Source organism: Rhinolophus sinicus, linkage group LG04, assembly GCF_036562045.2.
Source record: "Rhinolophus sinicus isolate RSC01 linkage group LG04, ASM3656204v1, whole genome shotgun sequence".
NCBI lineage: Eukaryota > Metazoa > Chordata > Mammalia > Chiroptera > Rhinolophidae > Rhinolophus > Rhinolophus sinicus.
In genome coordinates, this window is record NC_133754.1 from 4,696,368 (window position 1) to 4,718,500 (window position 22,133).

At 37.2% G+C, this 22,133-nt stretch overlaps 1 protein-coding gene across 3 annotated transcripts in view; it reads right to left on the minus strand.

The window, feature by feature from the left end:
• The window catches only part of COG6 (component of oligomeric golgi complex 6), a 74,401-nt gene extending 52,832 nt beyond the window's left edge, over window positions 1-21,569 (minus strand). For 2 of the 3 annotated variants that reach the window (XM_074329299.1, XM_019756975.2), the window contains exons 1-8: window positions 21,349-21,568; window positions 18,424-18,567; window positions 14,419-14,490; window positions 10,480-10,538; window positions 5,312-5,423; window positions 4,335-4,417; window positions 3,897-3,967; window positions 1,714-1,807 (exon numbers count right to left, since the gene is read on the minus strand). In XM_074329299.1, coding sequence (XP_074185400.1) covers window positions 1,714-1,807; window positions 3,897-3,967; window positions 4,335-4,417; window positions 5,312-5,423; window positions 10,480-10,538; window positions 14,419-14,490; window positions 18,424-18,567; window positions 21,349-21,501 — 788 coding nt within the window. In that variant the 5' untranslated portion in view covers window positions 21,502-21,568. Of the gene's footprint in view, window positions 1-1,713; window positions 1,808-3,896; window positions 3,968-4,334; window positions 4,418-5,311; window positions 5,424-10,479; window positions 10,539-14,418; window positions 14,491-18,423; window positions 18,568-21,348 lie in introns of all 3 variants that reach the window. The other variant, XM_074329298.1, reaches the window with a different exon arrangement.
• Window positions 21,570-22,133: the final 564 nt, after the last annotated feature.

Sequence of the window (22,133 nt, forward strand, 5' to 3'; positions counted from 1 at the left end):
AAGAAGAAATGCAACAAATACACGAAGAATGAAAAAAAAACGAGTATTGTATGTATTACTACATTCTTGTATAATTATATTCTGAAGGTTTACCAAAGTAAAGACAACATCAATTTTTGATTTCCACTTATAATTTCTTTTTCAAGCAATTTCTACACTTGATTTATCAAAAGTTAATGCAGTAGCATGCCAATTATATGCCATCTAACAAAAACTGAGTTCGGCAACTTTCCCTAAAGGCTTCAGTGACTGACGTTTCTCTTGTGCATGGCACCTATACATTCGAGACAACGTACACATTACTGAAGTCCACAGAGTGCCATCTGGTGGCCATTGCAAGCATTTGCAATCAACCGCTCAAAGGTGCATGTTCTTTCTCAATCCACATCTTTGCCACTGCTGGTCCCTCAGCCTGGAATATTCTCTCCTCTCTCTGTTCCTGGAAAACGCCTACACAACCTTCAGAACTAACTTAATCCACTTCCCAGAGGAAACTGTGCCGATGCTCATCCTGCTCCCCTCCCACAGGATACTGGAGCCACACAGCACCGATGCCACGGCCTCGAGAACAGCAGTTCATATGCTTACTAAAATGGATGTGTTTGTATCTGGGTCCATAAAATAGAACAACTTGAGGACAAGTTGTTTTATCGACGTTGTGTCTCTAGTTCTCAGGACTCTGCTTAACACATAGTAGGTGCTTGGTAAGTGGCACTGGAATGTTATTTTTACACTGTCCCAGCACGTGTGTGCTAGAACCCTACTTCACTAAGTAATGTTCCAATCAGAAAGCAGAGTAATGGGGGAATTCCCTAAGAATATTCCTAGCATCCAAAGGCACGGTTCAGAGCACGACTCAGTGCCCGATGCTTTTCCTGAGCTCCCTGTTTTCATACTATTCCAGGCATTAAAAATAGAACAAGTATTTCCTTCTATTTTGTATGAAAAATAAAATAATAAAATTAAAATACAAAATAACAAAAAATACATAAAACAAGTTAATAATGCGTAGGTTCTTGTCCAAAACATTATCACACAAATCTTGGCTGTGTAACTTACAAGATCAAAGCCCTGGATCCTCTCTTTTCTTGAATCCTATTCATAGAATCCTCATTTAAATTTTTCCTTTTTTTATCTCTGGGTAATTATATTTCTCAGTCCTCTAGTTGACCTTCTCTCCAGGGTAGGGTTGCAATAGGAGTTTTCCTTACAATTCCAAGGTAGTTAGCGAGAGGACAGATTGGGGAGAAGCCCCTCCCCTCCAAGTAAATGTAAGCGGCAGTCTAGACACAGGGAGACCCTGGTTTCCCGTCCATATTGCATTGTAGCATATAATATGCAAGTAAGAGATGCTACCATGTTTCCCCGAAAATAAGACCGGGTCTTATATTAATTTTTGCTCCATTGGGGCTTTTCTCATGTACAACAATCTACATTTATTCAAACACAGTCATGTCATCTTCAGGAATATCGTCATTATGTACTAATTGCATTCGTCTGGCTGACGATCTTAACTGGGGCTTATTTTCGGGGTAGGTCTTATTTTCGGGGAAACACGGTAGCACTGATACACATGAGATGAAAATATCACCATAAGTTATTATAAACATCAAACCACTGCATATGAATTTGATAATAATTAAAGTTAATATAAATTATCAAAGAAAAAGTAGGGTTTTTTGTGTTTTTTTTAATTAGGAATAAGTCACCAACTTGTATAAGACAGGTCTGTCCTGCAGGGCTTCCAGTGCTTGGGTTAACACTGGAGATATGTCACACGATTCTTGCGTCAACGCTCTGCATTCACCTGAAAAATAATGAAATCATGACCCTTGTGAAATTAAAATTAGGTCTTTATTATGTCCACCGTAGACCCACAATCTAAATTCTATAGCAAACATCGATGAAAATACGCTTGGAAAAACCTAGAGAATATGCCAATCAAAAGCTAGTTTATGCAGTCAACTAAACTAAAAATTTAAGCTTAAGTATTTATATGACTTTAAATGACCAGATATGCTGTCTGGTACACCCCAAACCTGCATTTTATTATTATTAAAAAAAAAACCAAAAACACTACATTTCTTAAAAAAAACAGTCGATGGGCAGATATTCACTAACTGCTATACACATAGTAGTGAGTGCTCAAGGTGAGAGGGGAGGAAGACTAAAGCATATTACAAGTCCCTTCCCTGGGGAGCCACTGCTAAGCAGCTTACTTAAAATATTTATATGGATAACTTACATATAGTAATAAGATAATTTTAAAAGTATAGATTTCAAACTTTTAAAAATCTCTACACCAAATTTTTTTTTTCACTCTTCCATCCATAAAATACTTATTTAGTGTTCACTATGTTCAAAGAACTCCGGGCTTGTTCAGAGATTTCCAAGCTCTTGGTGTAAGAGGACCTCAGACTAGCACCGTCTCAGCTGCGCTGAGAAAAGCATGTGTGTGTATGAAACTGGAGACGTCGTCAGGTCCCTGAGCGTCAGCCCACAGCTGGGAACCACCATGTTAGATGTCATGGAAGCACACAGAGATCTGAGGCAATGTCCTTACTTTGAGAAGAAAGAAATCTAACTGGAGAACATAGACATATACAAAAAGTATAACAGAGTAGTGAATTACTGAATGCCAAATAAATATTGCCACCAGTTAGTGTGCAGACACAGGGGAAAGTCACTGTGACTGAATGTCGTGTGGAGAGTTCCAGGAAGATGCAGAACATACTTTCGGCTTTGGAGACTGAGCTGGGACTTGGACATAAAGACAGAAAGCCAGACAGGGCTCCCAAAAGGAGTGAACAGCAAACAAGAGCGACAGGAAGAGAAACATGTATTGGACATCAAGGGTAAATCCCTTGAACCAGATAAACAGGTTTTCACAGTATATAGTACCGGTGTTACTGGTTAACGGAATGTAATCCCCACTCCTTCCAATAGCCAGTTGGGAGCACTTAGGAAAACATCTGTGGCCCTGTTCCATTCCTGCTGTCTTAACTGTCTTCCTTGGTTTTAATCGGCAGTTTTGTGAACCTACTGAAACATTTTGAAATGAAACTAAAACAAAGAAACCATTTCTGGTGGCAAAATAATGGCCCTCCAAAGGTTCCCTAATCCCTGGAGCCTGTGTATAGGTTACCTGACACAGCAAGGACACTCTGCAGAGGGAATTCAGGTGACAGACCCTGAGACAGGGCGCTTTTCCCAGGTCCCCTAAGTGGGCCCACGGTAATCACACAGGACAGAAGGAGAGGCAACAGAGATTCAAAGTGAGAGACTGACTCCATCCTCCTCTGCAGGCTTTAAAGGTGGAGGAAGAGGCCACAAGCCAAGGAACGCAAGCAGCCTGTAGAAATGGGGAAAGCCCTCATTGACAGCCAGCAAGGACACTCAGACCTCCGAACTAACGAGTGAGGAAACATTACTCCTCAGGGTCCAGAAATGAGCACAGCCCGGCCACATTCATTTTGCTGTGGTGAGAATACCGTCTGAGTTCTGACCTACAGCACTACAGGATAATATTAACAAATTCGTGTTATGCTAAGCTGTTACGTTTGTGGCGATTTGTTACAGCAGTAATAGAAAATTAATTCACTATTTATAATATGGTTATGTAAGTAACAAGAGATGTCTAATCAACTTTAAAGTAATCTAATCTAGACTAGATAGAATAATCTAGAAATACTGACTTTATTTTTTTTATTCCCATCCTTGACTGATGGTAGATGTTCATGACACAAACACAAAAGCAATATGTTCAAATGTCAAGTTTCCTTTTTTAAAAAATCTGTTAAAATCAAAATAGAATATCAAATTCAGATCAAGTGAAATAAAAACTAGTTCTAGCACTGATATTCAAGAATTCAGACCACACGAAAGAAATCACTTACTCTGAGCCCATCGATAAAGTCTTTCATAAGCTGTTTCTTGAAGCAAGGCCATCTGTTCCATAATTTCTAAACTAAAAACAAATTTACAGATTTCTTATAATTTGAACTTTTAGCCAACAGCTACATCTAAGCACCTAATTATTTCGTTTAATTACAGAATGATTTGGTTACATCATTTTTGCTTTTTACCATTACTTATGGAATGATTTTTCAATTTTTATAATTAAACAGCTGTCAAATTTAATACTGTCACTTAGTGACCCAATTGCTGTTTTAGTCTAAACACATCAGGATCTAATTCCCTCCTTAGCCAAAGATACATAAAGAGTAAACTCCTATTTCACAAAATGTCAGACAGTTTCAAAAATAACCTAGAATGTTTTTGAAATTTTGGAAATATAAAAGGTGACGTAATTATGAATTGAAAAGGTTACTTACCCTGCTGTTTGTTGGTTTGTGCGCAAGAGAACTTTGACGTCGTTATGAATCTGCTTTACTCTCCCCAATGCCTTGAAAAAATCCTTTAAAATTAAAAAGGCAACTTTAAAATGTCCATGTTTTCAGGTAAAACTACATTACTCTAAATTGAAATATCACTACAAGGAAACACAAATTATTTCACCTACTTTAATCCTTCCTCCACTGATCTCAACTGTCTCTGAATTTTTATATAAAGTGTAACATATTTTCCACATTTTAAAATATATGCCAAATAGTGTGCTAGCTGCCAGAGATAGAAAACTTATAAAGACAAAAACCCCTGCACTTAGGAAGCGCATGGTTTAGTGAGAGAGGAACGCAAACCTAACGATTACTACATGAAGAAAAACGTGCTATGTCCCTACCAGTTCTGTCACCCGCTTAACTCCCTACACGCAGGTGACTGGCTCCATTCCAGCCTAGACAGTAAGACAACAGTGACATCTATCAAGAGGCACTCAGTGAGACCCCCACCCCCACTTCACGACCCCCTCCTGCCCTCAGACCCCAGGATGATGACACCAGGTGTAGGATTAGAACTCCTCCCAGTAAGGAGAATGAAAGATTCCTCTCTGGAAAAACTGGATGTCTTTCCAGGAAAAACAAGAAATAAAACCTTTCCCTGTTGTTTAGCATTTTGAGACGTTTTATATACTGTGTTTCCCCGAAAATAAGACCTAGCTGGACCATCAGTTCTAATGCGTCTTTTGGAGCAAAAATTAATATAAGACCCAGTCTTATTCTTTAAAAAAAAAAAGCATTACTTTGAAAAAATAAAACAAATTAAGATAACTTAAAATTTGCATCTTAATTTCCAAATGTAAAGATAATTTCAACTCAAACTTTTTTTAGATGGAAAAATAAAGCCTTAAAAACTTTTATTTATATTATCTATAACTGCTACGCTTTAAATGATCACAACAAAAGCAAGACACCTCAGTAATGGGTCCTTCTCTTGTACCCCGGAGAAGACTCATTTCATCAGAAGTCAGCTGGAACTTCGATAAGAAAGCATCAGCCACTTGTGCTCTTATTTCTAATCTCTGACTGTAACAATAAAAACAAGCCATGAAAATCAAGAATGCTATGGATTTACACAGTTTTAAAACAAATTATACCTCTCACATAATAACTTTTTAAAATAAAGATGTGCAAGATTTTCAACATCTTCGAGTCTCTGCCTCCAAGACTGGAAGTTCATCAGGCATGTAGGTGACACAATCAGCTGGTATGGTTCTACCTCAGTTACTTGCAGTCAAAGGAGTTAATCGTGAAACAGCAGAAAGAAGTTCACAAACGGTCACTACAATTACAAGTTCCCAGCCACTTACAGATACTTGTCTAGTTCACCTTGTAATAATAATAAAGTTAACTTACACAAGAGAAATATGCCCATTTTCAACTATTTTCTTCTCAGTCACTATAAAAATCCTAAGCCTCTGAAGTTCTCACATGAAGTACATTAACAAGCAAAATTCAGGTCTATTTTTTATTATTATTTTAGGTTAGAGATAGAAGTCAAGAACGCATTTACTAATTCCTCATAAATCTGTCAAGTTACTTCTGCACTTTTGCATTCTCTGCCTTTTCTGCATACTATGGTAATAAAAAAAAAAGTCTTTTAAATTCCGTTATCTGAATGCAACCTATTCAGACTATTTGAAGATTAGGAAAGGGCACGCTCTAGTCTGGAGTACAGCCTGCGAGGACCTCAAGGACTGAGCAGGGTCACCATCTAAAGGCAAGTTCGGAACACAAACCACCCGAGCAGCACCTCAACGCTCCCAGCCTCCAGATCTTACATTGGAAGACATATAAATAAAGTTATAAGTGTTTCACCGGCAGTATTCACAGGGCAGTAATATTCTACAATCTAGTAATACTCACAGGAGAGTGAACAAAGATAAGCATTAACACTATTTGTACAGACAGCACGATACAGCATGCTATCTCTGTGTTTGTACTCTAGGGTCATGAAGTTTTAAATCCACCAAGTTCAATGCTCTTGCTGAATACAAAGTTAGAAAGGAAAAGTCCTCCATGTGGCCATCACGTTCAGCTCATCTCAAATAACAGAAATGGCATATGGCCTTAATCATCTTATCACTAATTATGAAAATCTACCTTAACAGGTTTTATTTTATACTCTTGGATAAAGCTCTGATCGTAATCATACAGGATTTAAAGTCATTATAAAACTTCATAAAATTCCTGAGACTATACAAATTAACCATTTCAACTAAAACCTTTCTAGATTCTTTTGAATTGTTAGGGTATTAGGCACAAAAGAAAATGACTCTCTTTAGTTTATACTTTTGTTTTCATCAAATCTAGTATTACCCATCTTGATTACAACCCGTAATTATTAAAATTCATTCCAATTAATATGGTTGACTGAACCTAAAATTGACTCATGAAATAAAAACTTTGAACCACAGGCTCTAAATCTGCAAGATTTAGTGCAAAAACATATTTAACAATGGCCACACAGCTGATGCAAGCAAGGGTTTGGTTTCTCAAGATGACAACGGTTAAAGTAGTGACAAAAGAAACCCTAATGTAGCTTAAAAATCATATTACTCTTTGGTTTTACCATATATATTCTTCCCAGGTAAAATTTCACAACCATTCTGGCAGAAAGGTACTGTCAGATGGTGGAACGATTTGGTTTGGGAGTATCTGTGCAATCGAGTGACATTAGCAGGAACCTACAGTGTGCAAAGGCCCCAAGCCAGGGTCCAGTGTGACCAAGAAGACAAATAATGTAGACCTTGCCCTCATCTTACATCGCAAGTGAAGTATGGTAGCTTTTGGAAGGCTGTTAATATCTAAATAAAAATTATACGAAATAAATGTTAACATAAAACATACAAATGGTTAGTTACTATAAAATAACTTCCAGAGTATCTGAGATGCATTCATGTAATCACTATATATCATATGTTGTATAATATATAAATAAACATGGCAAATATATACTGTGGAATAACTGCAGCAGACAAAAATTATTAGATATATCTATATGTACTAACAAAATGATCTATGTGGTATTTTATAGGTACCAAAAGCAAGATCTAGAAAAATGTTACAGCAATCCCAATTTATTTAAAAAAAGATTATACACACACACATGAATTTTCAGCACATGTATTCATATATTGCCTGAATATTTAAAATGAACAGACTAATCTTCATACTGATCCCTTCAAACCATCCCAAAACATGTTTATGAATCTTATGGGGCCTTTTTCCCCCTGAAAATATACCTGTCACATGTTAACTCTATCTTCTAGGCTTAACTCCACCAAATAATTTCAAAATAATATGAAAAAGGCTAACAGAAAAAAATAGGCATAAGATATAATTTTAAAAAGTGAAGAAATATAAATGGTAAAACAAACTGAAAAAACATTGATTCACCAATATTCAATAAAATGTAAATTAAAAGTGTGATACGATTTTTTATCTACGAAATTGAGTTTTTAATGAGAATATCTAATGCTGACAAGGGTTTAACAAAACAGGCATTCTCATATATTACCGATGGAAGTATAAGTTACCTTTTGGGAGAGAAATTTGGACAATATATATTACAATATACTTTTTTAAGTTTCTACCATTTGGTTCATTAATTACAATTCTAGGACAGTATGCTATATCCTAAGGAAATAATCTGAAATGAACATAATGACTTAAAAACATTTATGAAACCATTAATTTTAGTAATGGAAAGAATACAAATGTTGAATAATTTAAGTATGCTTAAATATACATTGGTTTGTTCACAAGACAAAATATAATGTCATCATTAAAAATACATAGTTTTTCTAAATAAAACTTAGGAACATGCACATAAAATTTAACTCTACACACATACTCACTCTGGGAGGAAATACAACAAAATGTTAACACTGGCTACATCTGGGCGGTGAAGTTATATCTGATTTTAATTTTCTTCTTCAAATTTTATACATGTAAATGAGAGAAGAAGAAAGAAAAGAGGTCTGATGCTCCCGTCTTCATACATATGCTTCTGTAATATATTTTTACATGTATATTTGCATAAAATCAAGTTATGATATTTTTGTGTTACCAAATTCAAAACTTCAATTAAAGTATAATAGTTTGCAACAAATAACACATTTAAAACTACTAAAAAATAAAATAGCAAGAAATAAAAAGACGGAGGAAAGTTTCCGGGCCACCAAAGCCCCTCTGAAAACACGATGTGCCACCCAGCTCCCTCTGTCTAATGGAAGGGGAGGAGGAGGGAGGCGTGACGGTCCGTGACGTGTGGCAGGCAGAGCGCAGCCCCTATGTGAATCATTTCACCACCACAGCCACTCTGTGGCGTAGATATTATTCCCTTTGATCAGATGTGGAAACTGAGGCTGTGGGAGGTTAAGGAATAACTTAAACAACAAAATTAAAATTCTAATGAGCTCTTACCCAGTATTCAGATTAGAATTCAGGCTTCTGTCTTCAAAGCCTACATTCTTTCCATTTTAACATATTATATCTCACAAAGAAACATAAGCATTCACCAGACTATTTTTCTGAGTGCAGAGAGAAATTTGGCTGGTGGGCCTTTATAAGATACAATAAAATATATAACGAATAGTGATTTTAATAGTATTAAAAAATATGGAAGTATGTTCATGTGGATACAGCCTTTCCCGATCATCTGTAAAACATATCTGACTGTCAACCAAGTATTAAGGGGATATGTTAATCTGCAGCTCTGTGAAGACAATTCTACGCCGAACTTGACCTCTTAGAGCATCAGCTGTCACAATGACCGACCTCCTTCAAACCCCGTTGGGAAATATTCATATCTTTTATACATCTGTCGGAGTAAGAATATTATGTTATCCAAATAAGCCTGTAGAATTTTTATTTCTACAGCTAACTGCTTAACAAAATTTCTTACAAAAATAAAAAAGATACTATTTAAAAATGGAAGACAAAACAAAAACACCTCTCTGCCAGCTCCCAGGAATCTGCTGTCATAATTTCTGCTATGTAATTTTCCAAGATACAGTCACACAAATGTCCACTTGGCACTGCATAGCTACACCTCTTGGGATACAGACTGTCACAAAATTTGCAATTCCCAAAAGTGTACCAGGCCAAAACGCTTTCACAGGCTTACTAAACAGTGAACATGGCCTTGCTTGGTTTTGAGAACATAGGACTAGAAGCAGGAGGCTCTAACGTTGCCTCCTGTAGACACTGATCAGAATCTCGTGTGTCACAAGCGCCAACACAACGCTGATTTTTCAGTTTTTATTTTATGCTCCTCGCCTGACATTGGAATAGCTGCATACATATGCATGCACTCAAAAATTGTTCACTGAATCTACAATGCGTTAGGCACTTAGAGACACAAAGGGAGTAAGAAATTGTCGTCCCTGAGGAGCTCAGTTTAGTAGGAAAAAGAGACGATCAAACCAACAGTAAATTACAAGAGACTGTACTACACACTACCATACATGAATCCATATGGTGCTCACCTTCATACATTTGTTCCGTCAACAAATATTCTTATTCAGACAGATGTATAAACGATACAAATACTTTCCCAGCCGGGTCTGAAGGAGGTCTGCCACTGTGACAGCTGATGCTCTAACAGGTCAAGCTTGGTGCAGAATTGTCTTCATTAGAGCTGCAACTTAACATATCCCCTTAACATACCTACTTGTAAGCTACACAAATTTATGCAGTTAACTCTTGATTATAGCAGAGAAAATTAATCATAGTTAAAAAATGAGACAATGATTGTAAAAAAAATATATAACTTAAAATCTAAAAACACCTACATTTTAGAAAGCAATCATTTTTAATTCCATAGCAAACAATAACACATTGTCACCCCCAAAAAGGAATAATCCCTCAACCCTAATATCAAGTTTAATGCTCCTGAACTATTATGTTTATTTTACTCTTGGATAATAGTTTAGAACCTTATACATTTTATCAATTTTGAATCACACTTTTTATTATTTTGTTTTAACTTTGATTTGGCGTTATCTATAATTTTCTTTCCATTTTAATCTCCAAATTAATGAGGAGGTAACTATTAAAAAAACAACAACAAACTTACCTTTCAGCTTGAAGCTTAGTGGTTTTTACTATTAAATCTTGAGTCTGTTCCTTTGCTGCCTATAATTATAAACATACCTAATATCAATACATTTCAATTTTATTATACATCAGAAAACTAAAACTACTGCTTCCTGAGTTCTGACTTACAGCAAATGAGATCACACTCCAGAACTCAAATTACTACGCCCAAGTAGTAATTGAAATAGATGTCCCGAGGCTCATACCCTCCCTCTACCAAGAGGAACTCACTCAGTCCTCAATACACACGGGACGCTAAGGCTTACAAGAAAGAAGACGGGATGCGGATGCTGACTAAGGAAGTAAACAGTTCGTGATGCTTTTTGTGAAACAGAAGGGCTCCAGAGCAAGGGCAGGATGAAGAATACGACTTCAGTTATTCACATGTTGAGATACCATGAGGCCTTTAAACGGAATTATAAATCACTGAAACACTGTGCAGCTCGCCAGAAATGCCCAAAATAGAGATAAAAACTTGAGAGTTGGGACATACAAACGACCCCTCATAAGGGGTTTTGGTGAAGATTAGACATGCCCCATCTAAGGACACAAGGCTGTTCCCGAGCAAGTGCCAAGTGTCATACTCAGCAGTCGTCCCTCCCCCAAACCAGAACTGAAAGGGTCAGCAGTGAAAGCTTGGGGAAAAAACAATGTATTCTATCCAAAACCAGGCAAATATTTATAAATTGGATTGCAACAAAAGACAAGTTTAGTCAATCAGATTCTCCCTTGAAGACTTGAACATCAGGCAATTAGCAATGAGAGGAGAAACAAGTGGTTGGAAGGCAGATAGAGATGCAGAGTCTGTGCCTTGAAGGGACAGTAAGTGAGCCAATTATGTACAAACAAAGCCACTGGTAAGTGGAAATTATAGACAAAAACACATAAAGGGGAGGGTCAGTCTGTTCAATAGTGGATACTGGAGAAAACACATGAAGATACTGGGTCATTTGCAGGCTGGCACACTACAAAATAGAGCCAAGCTTCGCTGCCAATGTTTGTAGAGCTGCATTAGATGGAGAAGCACCCCCCCCACCCCCAAGTTCTGGGTTCTTAGAGGCCAAATCTTCCTACAAACTCTCAGATTGTCAATGAAATGTTCTGTCTCATTGCTGCAAACACGTCCTGTCAATAACAGAGCCCCACCCATCTCTAGTGAAGCTATTTTGAGTCTATGTTCCTTGCAACCAAATTATGTGCCTAGAAAAGAGCAGATATTTTTAAGAAAATAGATTTGAAGCTAGAGACTTCAACAGATCACGAACTGTTAAGGAATGCAGCTAAACCTGATGGTCCCCATGGTACGCTTCTAAAATTATTATTCTTTAAATCCAGGAACTCCTGCAATGCCTATCTCTCCTAATGTCATTTTGCTTTAAAGATTCACCTCTACTCTTTATCTTGCCTTCTACAGTTTTTTTTTTTTTTAATATAGTATTTTCTCAATTCTAAAACGTATTTACATTTTAGCATTTGTGGGGAAAAAAAAGAATACTTGACAAAACCAATCATAAAATGCTTGCTAGCTTTTTTTTGGCCTCAGTTATCATTAAGTTGAGGGTATGTCTTACAAACAACACCATCTATTAATCACTGAAATACAATACTTGAGTACAATGTCATACAGTAAAAATCTTTGCATATTTCCAGACTCTTCATTTATAAACTGTGGTAATGATTCCAAAATAATGTTTACTAATACTAGTAAAGATTATCATCCTAAAACAATTTCCAGTAGATTTATCTTAAATGTTATGGATGAGTATTTCTCATTAAATAAACATGTGACTCTAAATACAACTTATTAAAGTAAAACCACACCCAAAGGGATAAACCATAGCATACAAAAAGTTCCTGATTAAATTTCTAAATTTATCTCATAATAATTTCTAAAATGTCCTAAATCCAAAGCATTTTAGAAAATATTAACTAATGAAATTAGTCCTTATAACATACTATAATGAAAGAGGGGGGAGATGCCAAGAAATATTTTTCTTATGAATGAATGAATTGAAAACATAATAGCAGAGCTGATAGTATAATTGAGTACTATTAAGATTCCAGTAACACTGTACCCAGTAACACTGTATAAATTAGTGCCCAGCAGATGAACGAAAACTTTCAAAATCATGGATCTACTTCCCAGTAATCTAAGAATCAAAAATGAATGTATCCCTCAGATGAGGGAAATCACATGGTTCTTTTCCTTTTCCATCTGACTTATTTCACTGTTGGTGGTGAGCACACGATGCACTACAGATGACGGATTGCAGAACTATACACCTGAAACTTATAACATTATTAACCAATGTTACCCCGTAAATTTAATTAAAAATAATGAATGTAAACAACAGGTGGTATATTTAAAATATTCAATAAAAAAAGCTATGAGGAAATCCTTTGCAAGTGATGAAAATGCTCTATATCTTGATTAATGATGTTTACTTCATAGGTGTATAAAACTATCAACTACATCAATTTTTATACTTCAAATGGATGCAGTTTATTATTTTAGTATATGTGCTGCCAAAGCGAGCACTCAGTTTATTATTATATATAAATTATTCCTCAATAAAGTTGATATGAAAAGAGAAAGAAAGAAAAAAGGCTTGTGCCATTATAGGAAAAAAGAAAATTGGAGGTACAAAGAAAACACAAAGGACATAACGGAAGATGACACATTGTGATTTAAATACTTATCAACTGTTTTAAAAATAGCATGGAATAAAAATACTTTACCTTTTACACTTAAAAATAGCTATGATAAAACGAATAAAATATCATTAATGATAAGAATTAGAAAATAAGAGGTGCTACGTTGAGAACAGAAGAAACTTCATAATCTAACATAACACAAAATATAAAATATCACAAAATAAATACAAGAGTATAATATAGAAAACCTTATAAAGTATAGTTTGAGAAAAGGCATTAAATCATGGCATGGAAGCTAGAAAATGAGAAAGGGAAATAAAGACAAAGTTAAATAAAAAAACGGTCAAACAAAATCAATTACTAAGCAACAAAAGTAACATGCCAAAAGATGTGAAATGGCACTAATAATTAGCAAAGTTCACATGATTATTTAAGTATTATATAATTAACAAAGACCTAAAGATTAGAAAAATAAACACGCCAATAATATTGACATATTAGTAAGAATATAAAAATTTAGACAAGACTAGGAAAGCTAAAATTTCAGAAATAGGAAATTGACTAGTTTTGCAGACAGATCACACAAGTACCTACAATTATTTGTGGAATATGCATAGATTAATGAGTGTTCCTAGAATCACTGTAGCTGTCAATAGGTCCAAGAGAATCTCAGAGGTAAAAGTTTGGAATAAAAATGTGAAGGTAGTAGACATATAACCATGACTCTTAGGAGAACCTATTCTATTCACCATTCCAGAATTATACGACTGAGGCAATTAGGTTAAATGCTAACTCTATCGCCAAACTAGAGGTGTAGAATGCTTCAATAAACAGACCCTGAGTAAAATTACATATATTTGCCTGAGATTTTTTTTTTCAGGCTGAGCATGAATCATAATTAAGCTGGGTCTTTATCGGGCATAGCTTTAGTTTGAATTTACTCCTACGGCTTTCGACTAAAGGATTCATTTCTGCTGGACTTACAGGATATTACAGGATTGAGAGTTTATTAAAATTTTACACCGTTAACTCTGTACCAGCTAGATCAAAATATAAAGGCTTCTGAAGTTAACAATATTAGTAAACCATCACCCGAAGAAACAACAAAGGCATTTATAGCTAAAAACGGAAAAAGGCGTATTTATGTTCACACTTCCTCCAAGACAGGAGGTAGTACAGTACATGACCAGACATTGTGCAGGCCTGTCTCTGAAAGCTTACTTTGTACCAGGAGCTGTGCTAAAACCCAGCCATCACACACTACCTGTAGGCGACTCGTCATGTCTTGACAACAGTTGCTCATTGTTTGAACGTCTTCATTTATGCTTTCAAGTTCCTGAAGAGGAGAAAAGTAACACCATTAAATACATGTTAAACAGATATCTTTTCTCTGAGCCAAACCCTTATTTTCAACCCATGATTTTTTTTTTTTTTGCCAAAACATGACAAAAGATCCCATAAGTAAGCTTCAAATTGATTAAAAAGAATTAAGATGTAAGAAAAGATGTGTTAGAAAAGATGTAAAAAATACTAGTATGTTCTTTATAGAGGGAGTGACAATAAAAGATGGCAAGTGCTTTAAAAATATTAAAACCTCTTTATTCAAGAATACTAAGAATTTATCTTAAGGAGTTAATCAGGTAAGTGTACAACAATATACGAAGAGGATGATCAACAGAGTTGCCTAAAACAAATGGAAAATGGGAAACATTTCCAACCACACAATGGAAATCTGTGCATATATTAACACTGTGTGTGTGTGTGTGTGTGTGTGTGTATTGGCATGCAGAGATGTCTACATAAGGTTAAATCTGTGCATACATTAATAGACAGTGTGTGTAAATACATGTATGTGTATATGTATATTTATTGGCATTGAAAGATGTCTATATAAGGTTTAAAAAGTATCATAAAACAATAGATAACACTTTCACATTTTTAAGTAAATATATGTGTAAGTGCAGAAGGCCATATAATAAAATACTGCCAGTAGTTATTTCTGGGTAACAAGATCATAAATTGTTCTATTTCTGACCTTATTATCTAACTTTTCGATAATGAATTATTTGTACTTTTAATTAATAAAAATAAGCAAATTTGAAAACCCCACTGGTAATAGTGCCCCCTCCTATCTTCTGGAAAGTCACCACATATTAGCTCGTGCCACAAATCTGGTAATTTTCTCAGTAACATTCTCTCCCTGTGTACTTCCTCCTCCAGTCCCCGCAAATACGTATGGATTTAAGTGGCCACTAAGTCCTATCATTTATAGCGCTAATGTATACTCCTGTGTCTTATCCATTTCCTTTTTACTTTAGTTAGGTCAACTGTCATCCTTCCATGGATTAAAGAAAAAAAAAAAGTCTTCTAAGAGGTCTTGCAGGCTCTACACTCTTTACTAAACCATCCTCTCGGCTTGACTGAACCGATCTCTAAATATGAAAATCCGATGTCACAAAATCACTATTGGCTTCATACCGCCCTATCATTTTTCCCAATTCAAGTGCCACCTAACAGAAACATATGCTAGGAGGGAAAGCGTCAGTGGTAGACAGGGTCTTACTGTAACCCCTTTCAACACAATGCCCAGGTCTTCAAATAGAAGCCGGACAGTTTTAGGAAAGGATGGGCCAATCAGGGGGCAAGAGAAAAGAAAGCAGCCAAGCAGGGCTAGAAACAAAACATGAGGATGAAGCAGAGTTAGGAAATCACTTACGAGAATATGAGCATAAATCTTAGTTCTAGAATTAAGAATTTTTTCCGTACTTTCTATTAAGTACTTTGAATTATAAAAATCATAGCACCAGCTATTTTCAAATGTTACGCTTATACTTTACTATACACAGAATGTAATTCAGTTTACTAAACTAAGTCCTAAACCTCTTCGAGGTAAATAGTAAAAGAAGCATGATTTCAAAACATCAATTAATTTCAGCAACAGCAGATACCTAGGCGAACCCATCTCACCTTTCCTTTAAATCTCATCGTATAATCTAATAAGAACAACATTATGATATTATCAGCCAGCTAGGTCAGGAATAAGTCCTAATATTTACTTTAGCTACCATAATACACTGAATGGGTTTGATTTGTAAAATAATAGAAATTATCTCTCTAAACGTACGACTTAAATGCAGAGATTAGCTAAGTTGTACTTCAAGGGCCTTGACATTGTTTGTAGTCTTTGTATGAACTTAGAGTAAACTGTCTTCTTTTCTTCTCCAATTAAGTGAAATCACAGGTCATAAAATACAACTGGAGTACGATACTCTTAAAAAACTTTCTCTTATGGCAAATTTTCAAAAATATCCAGAAGTTGAGGTAATATGAATGACCATGTACCTGTCACCTGGTTTCACCAATTGTCACCTCATGATCACTTGTTTAATCTCTCTCTACCCTTTTTCTCCCTCCTCCACAAATGGAATCATTTTGAATTTGAAGTATCACATAATTTCATCCATAAATATATCAATACGTACTTCTAAGAGGACTCTTAAACCACAATGCCATTTACACATTTAAATATTTAACAGTAATTTCTCAATATCAAATACCTAGTCAGTGTTCAAATGCCCCCAATTGTCTCAATTTTTTAATAATTTGTTCAAGTCAGGAACCAAATAAGATACTTCTTTTTTTACTCTATAGATTCTCACTCCTCCCTAGTTCTTTTTCTTACAATTTATTTGTTGAAGAAATTTCTGTTGCTTGTACAGTTCCCAACATTCCTGATTTTGTGACTGAATCTTCATGGTGTGAACATTCTCCCTGCCCCATTTCCTACAAACCGGCAGTTACAATAGCTCTAGAAGCTTGATTATACTCTGGTTCAGTTTTCTGACAAGAAGTCTTCATAGGTGGTGTTGTGCATCTTTATTCAGAGTCCCAGACATGGTTGCGCCTCTTTCTGAGGTCAGCAGCTAGTGATGACCAATGGCTAGATGGGTGGGGGCCTCTGGCATTGTCTGGAGACATCTTTGGTTGAAGAACTGGGGGAAAAGGGTGCTACTGGCATCTAGTGGGTAGAGGCTAGGGATGCTGCTAAACATCCTACAGAGCAGAACAGTTCTCAACAATCATCTGGCCCCAAATGTCAATCAGGCCAAGGCTGAAAAGCCCTGAGCGGGTCCACAGATTCAAGAGTGGCTGCCGAATCTTCTCTTCTAATTCTACCCTTTCTTCTTCATTCATTCGACAGAATAGCTCTACAAAGAAAAGCCTCCCCTCAACAACAGCATGTAGCTGACATAAACACAGGATAAGTGCTTGACTCTCCTTTTATTTAACAGTTTTCAAAATAAGCTGGTTTCCTTATATCTACCAAAGGTAACTAATGAGGGTTCTGTTTGGTTTTCAATATCATTATGAATTCATGGGCTTAAACATCCACTGAATTATTCTTATTGATGCTCAAATCATCCTGTCTTTGGCCAGCAGAGGCCTCTTCAAGTTAGTTCCAGTCTTTCTGATACTTTCCCAATAGTCTTGGCGGCTTGGCTTTCTGCTACTGACAGGACTGTCCCTTTCAGCGGGAAAGCGTGTTTCCAGACAACCGTCTGACTGTGCTCATCACTACGACATCTTCCTATCTTTCCGAACACCACTGAACTTTCCTTTTAACCTTCTGGATTATTAGCCTTCAGTGAAATCCTACTAAACTGCTAAAATTCTTTTGATTAAGTACTCACTGAAACCATCTATAACTCTTTCGTACAACTCATACCTAAATATTAACTATAAATATAATATTGCTATGTGATATTAACATAATTAATATATTGCATAATAAATAGAACATAAAATTCATTTTTACCCAATGATGAGTAGACTGCTCACTCAAGTATGATGAATCATTATGCACTGAAGTAGTCATTGTATGTAACCTGAAAACTTCATAATTTAGGATGCAGTAAAGTAACTCTGTCCTAATTATCTCCTATCGCTACTGGAAAACCATTCCGAGAAATGTTATTTTTGTTGTTGTTAAAAATGCTAAAATTCTTAAGAGAATATCCTAGAACAGATATTACAACTTTCTAAGAACCAGCATTAGTGGAAATCACAGATTCAGAAATCACATTAATCCAAAGACAGACCTTGATGCTTCTGGAATAAGTAGTTAAATTTTCTATTTGACAAAAAAAAAAATTCTATTTGAAGATGGTACAAGAATAGCAAACATGCCAACTTAATTCACATAAATACTTAGCACAGAGCAGGCATACAGTAAATTCTCAATACATGCTTAATTAAAACGTTTACGTACTTCCTTCACTTCCTTGAAAATGCTTACAAATTCCTCATTGATGGCTAAACTTCTGCGTTCAATATCTCCACGTAAATTTCTTCGAGTCCGCAAACTATTTTCAACAAAAAAGGCTGAAAGTGCCTTGAGAGCTTCCAACATTTCCTACACAATTGATAAAAGAAAAAAATTATTGGGACTGATTTTCAAATGTTTTCCTAATCTCAAGCCAAAATTTAACGAAATCATTTTCAAGTAATTTGTTCCCACTAAACAACACATAAAATACTAAAAGACCTTCACATCACTTAAGAGTAAACTTATTTCCAAAATACAATAAGGACATACTTACTTGTGTACTGTGGCATATCTATATCTATCTATGTATCGATCGATCAATCGATCGATATAGATATACAGCTACACAGATATACAGGATAATTCACTGCAGAATTGTTTGGAATTGCGAAGATTGGAAATAACCTTGGATGTCCATCTGGAGGGGACTACTGGTTAAATAAATTATGATATATTCATTTTAAAACAGTGGGAATTCTTTATGTACTTTCTCTGGAAAGATATATAGAAGATATATAGAAGAAATAAGTACCACCAGTAGCCTGCAGGCTAGGAACTGAGTAAATAGGAACAGAATTTAAAGAAACTTAGAGAGTCACCTCTGACGTGACTTTTGAACTTAGGCCCGAGTGGTAAGAAAGAGGCAACCACGGGGTAAAGCCTTCCCTGGGCAAAGGAAATGAGTACAAGACACTAAAGCAGCAGACAGGCATGTGTGACTAAAGCCATGGGAAGCTACTAGAGGTTCTAAGCAAACGGGTAATGTAATATGTTTTGTATGTTTAAAAGTTCATTCCAACTTAGCGAGGAGAACAAATGGTAGAAGGGGGCAAGAAAGCAGGCAGGTGACGCAAGAAAGATCTGAGAGTAGCTTACGCCAAGACGGTAGCACTGCAGATGGAATGAAGACGTGATTATTTCAAAAACATTTTTTTTCAAGGTAGAGCCTGTAGGACTTGCTAATGGATTGGATGTGTCAAAAAAATGACAGGGATTGAAAACTACTTATCCGCTTCTTGACTGCACGGGGAAACGGTGATGTTCTTTACTAACGGTCGGGGGAGAGCCAGTTTGGAGAAAAAGTTCTAGCGATATTAAGTTTCTAATGATGTCAGTCAGGTATTCAATTGGAGGTGCTGTACAGACAATTAATTGTACAAATCTGGAGCTCAGCAGGGATGTCAGGAACGGGGTTATCAATTTGAGAATCATAATGCCTTTTGCTTTTTAAAACCATGAAAGTAAGAGTTCTCCTACAGAGAAAATATGGATAGAGGAGAGAGGGCAGAGGACCAAGCCCAATATATACAACAGTAGCATGAATCCTACAGATATAAATTCCTACACCTGAACTGACATAATATATATTCTAACAGGCTTACCCTTCCATGTTTCAGTTACAATGTTATTGTGAAATATTGGCTAGATTGACAAAAATAGTAAAGCTATTTAACTTCAACCTAATACTTGAGAGAGCAAAAATATCTTTACAACTACAAATATTTATTGTACAAAAACAACCACAAAATAAAACTATTTCTTTTGACTACAGTCTTGAAATATCCTAGGGTCTGGCTCAAAGAGGTAGTCAGTAAATGCTGAATAAACAGAATCACACAGATCTGGGTGCAAATTACAACTCCACCAATTACTAGTTATACGATGTAACTTAGTTACACTCTCTCCATACGTTATTTTTTCTCATTGGTAAAAGGAGATAATGTTAACTTATCAGAGTAGCAGTAGTAAATGAGACAATAAATGCCAATATTAGATACTTTAAACACTTAATAAATTGTATGATAAAATTAACATTTAATGAGAAATGGTAAGTGCCTGGTTCTTGTCTGAGCACTTCACCTGGACTCTCTCACTGAACCCTCACAACAACCTGAGAAAATTACTAGCAGTGTTCCCAACTCAGGAACGATGAAACAGAAGCGTGGAGAAGTAAAGGGACTTCCTCAAATCACAATGCACCAAGTTGGTGGTTACATTTAATAAATGGTAGCCTCAGAGCCAGTCTTTCTTACTCACTATATTGTTACTTTATACACACAAATGCTTACTGTCAGCTTATTTTCATTTACCTACAAATTTATCTACAAAGCTCTCCCTTCTACATGTGTATTTTTTCTTTAAGCTACATTGGCAGGATCAATTGACCTGGCGACTCAGTGCTGCGGACAAGACAACCAGCTCTGACAGGAGCTGGGACAGGAGGACGTGGGCAGTTTATCCTGCAGACGCACAGCGCGAGCCCCCAGATTACAGACAGGGCTTCGCTAACAGCAACCCAAACTGCAGATACTATTTCATTTGAGCCATGCGCAGGTTCTTCCGCGTTCCAGTATATACAGCATAATATAAAAAGTAATGTAAACAGGAAATAAAAACATTACTATACAAAATAACGTCGTATTTTAATTGTTTCACTTGTCAATGGACGCGCTCGGTGACGCCAGCGCAGTCCTCCGGCTCCTCCGCACCCGACTCGCTTCTCCCGGCGCGTCAGCAGCTCCTCGTCCTGCCCCGGCCCCTCGTCCTGCCCCGGCTCCTCGTCCTGCCCCGGCTCCTCGTCCTGCCGGGGCTCGGCTCCCGTCCCCTGTCCCCCAGCCCAGACCCGAACGCCCCTGCGGGCAGAGGGACTCGACCATTTGCCCGGATCGCGTCTTCGAGGAACCCTCTCAAACAGGAGTAACACCCAGGAAACCTCTTGGCTTCCCCCGGCGCTCCTGGCCTCCCCGTCGCACCCGCCCCGCGCCGGCAGAGCAGCGGGTCCCGCGGGCCCGGGGTCCCCTCCGCGGCGGGGATGAGACGCTGGGCGCCGGGCAGACGCCGCCCCCGGCCCGGCTCAGCGCCGCTTACCTTGTCATTGTCGAGCCGCGTCTCCAGAATCTTATGCAGCTTCCGCGACAGCGGGTTGTTGGTCTGCGCCGAGGCCCCACCTGCCCCATTGCTGAGGCCGTTGGCCGTCCCGGACGCCGGCGCCGCGACCACCTCCCCGCTGCCCGAGGACATGTCGCCTGGGTCAGACCCTAGCTGGGCTGCAGCCACCGCGGCCGGACAGCGCGAGTACTGCGCATGTGCACAGGATAGCGCGCATGCGCCCCTCGGAAGGCTGGGCCACGACAACGCTCATCAGGCTCGTAGAAGCGCGATAGGTGGAAAAGTTACCGGGAGGCGGGGCAAAGCTCTCAGCGGGGAGGAGACTGGGGGTTCCAGCCAGATTAACAAATCGGAAAAAGACATGGAATAATAAAAACTAGAGAGAACAAAGGAAAACACATTATTTATAGCTGACATAACTGTATCTCTGGAAATCCAAAAGAATTTATAGAAAGGTTATATAATTTATAATTAACCTTTACTTTGCATGTTTTTATCATCACCCCCAAAGGGACAAAAATCTGGGAATTCAGTGGGCTTGCAGAACAGGTCGTGTGACTCTTTACTGCCGGCTTGCAAATCTGATTTTATATGTAGCAGAGTGTGGTAAGGACTTGCTTCATCAGTGACCAATGAAAAGCCTGTATAAAGGTGATTAGAAATCCAACATTGAGAAAGGCTCGGGAAGAGATGACTTCACAGCCGAGTTGTATCGAACTTTTAAAAGACTATCTGATTCCAATGTTGAGTTATTCTAAGCCGGT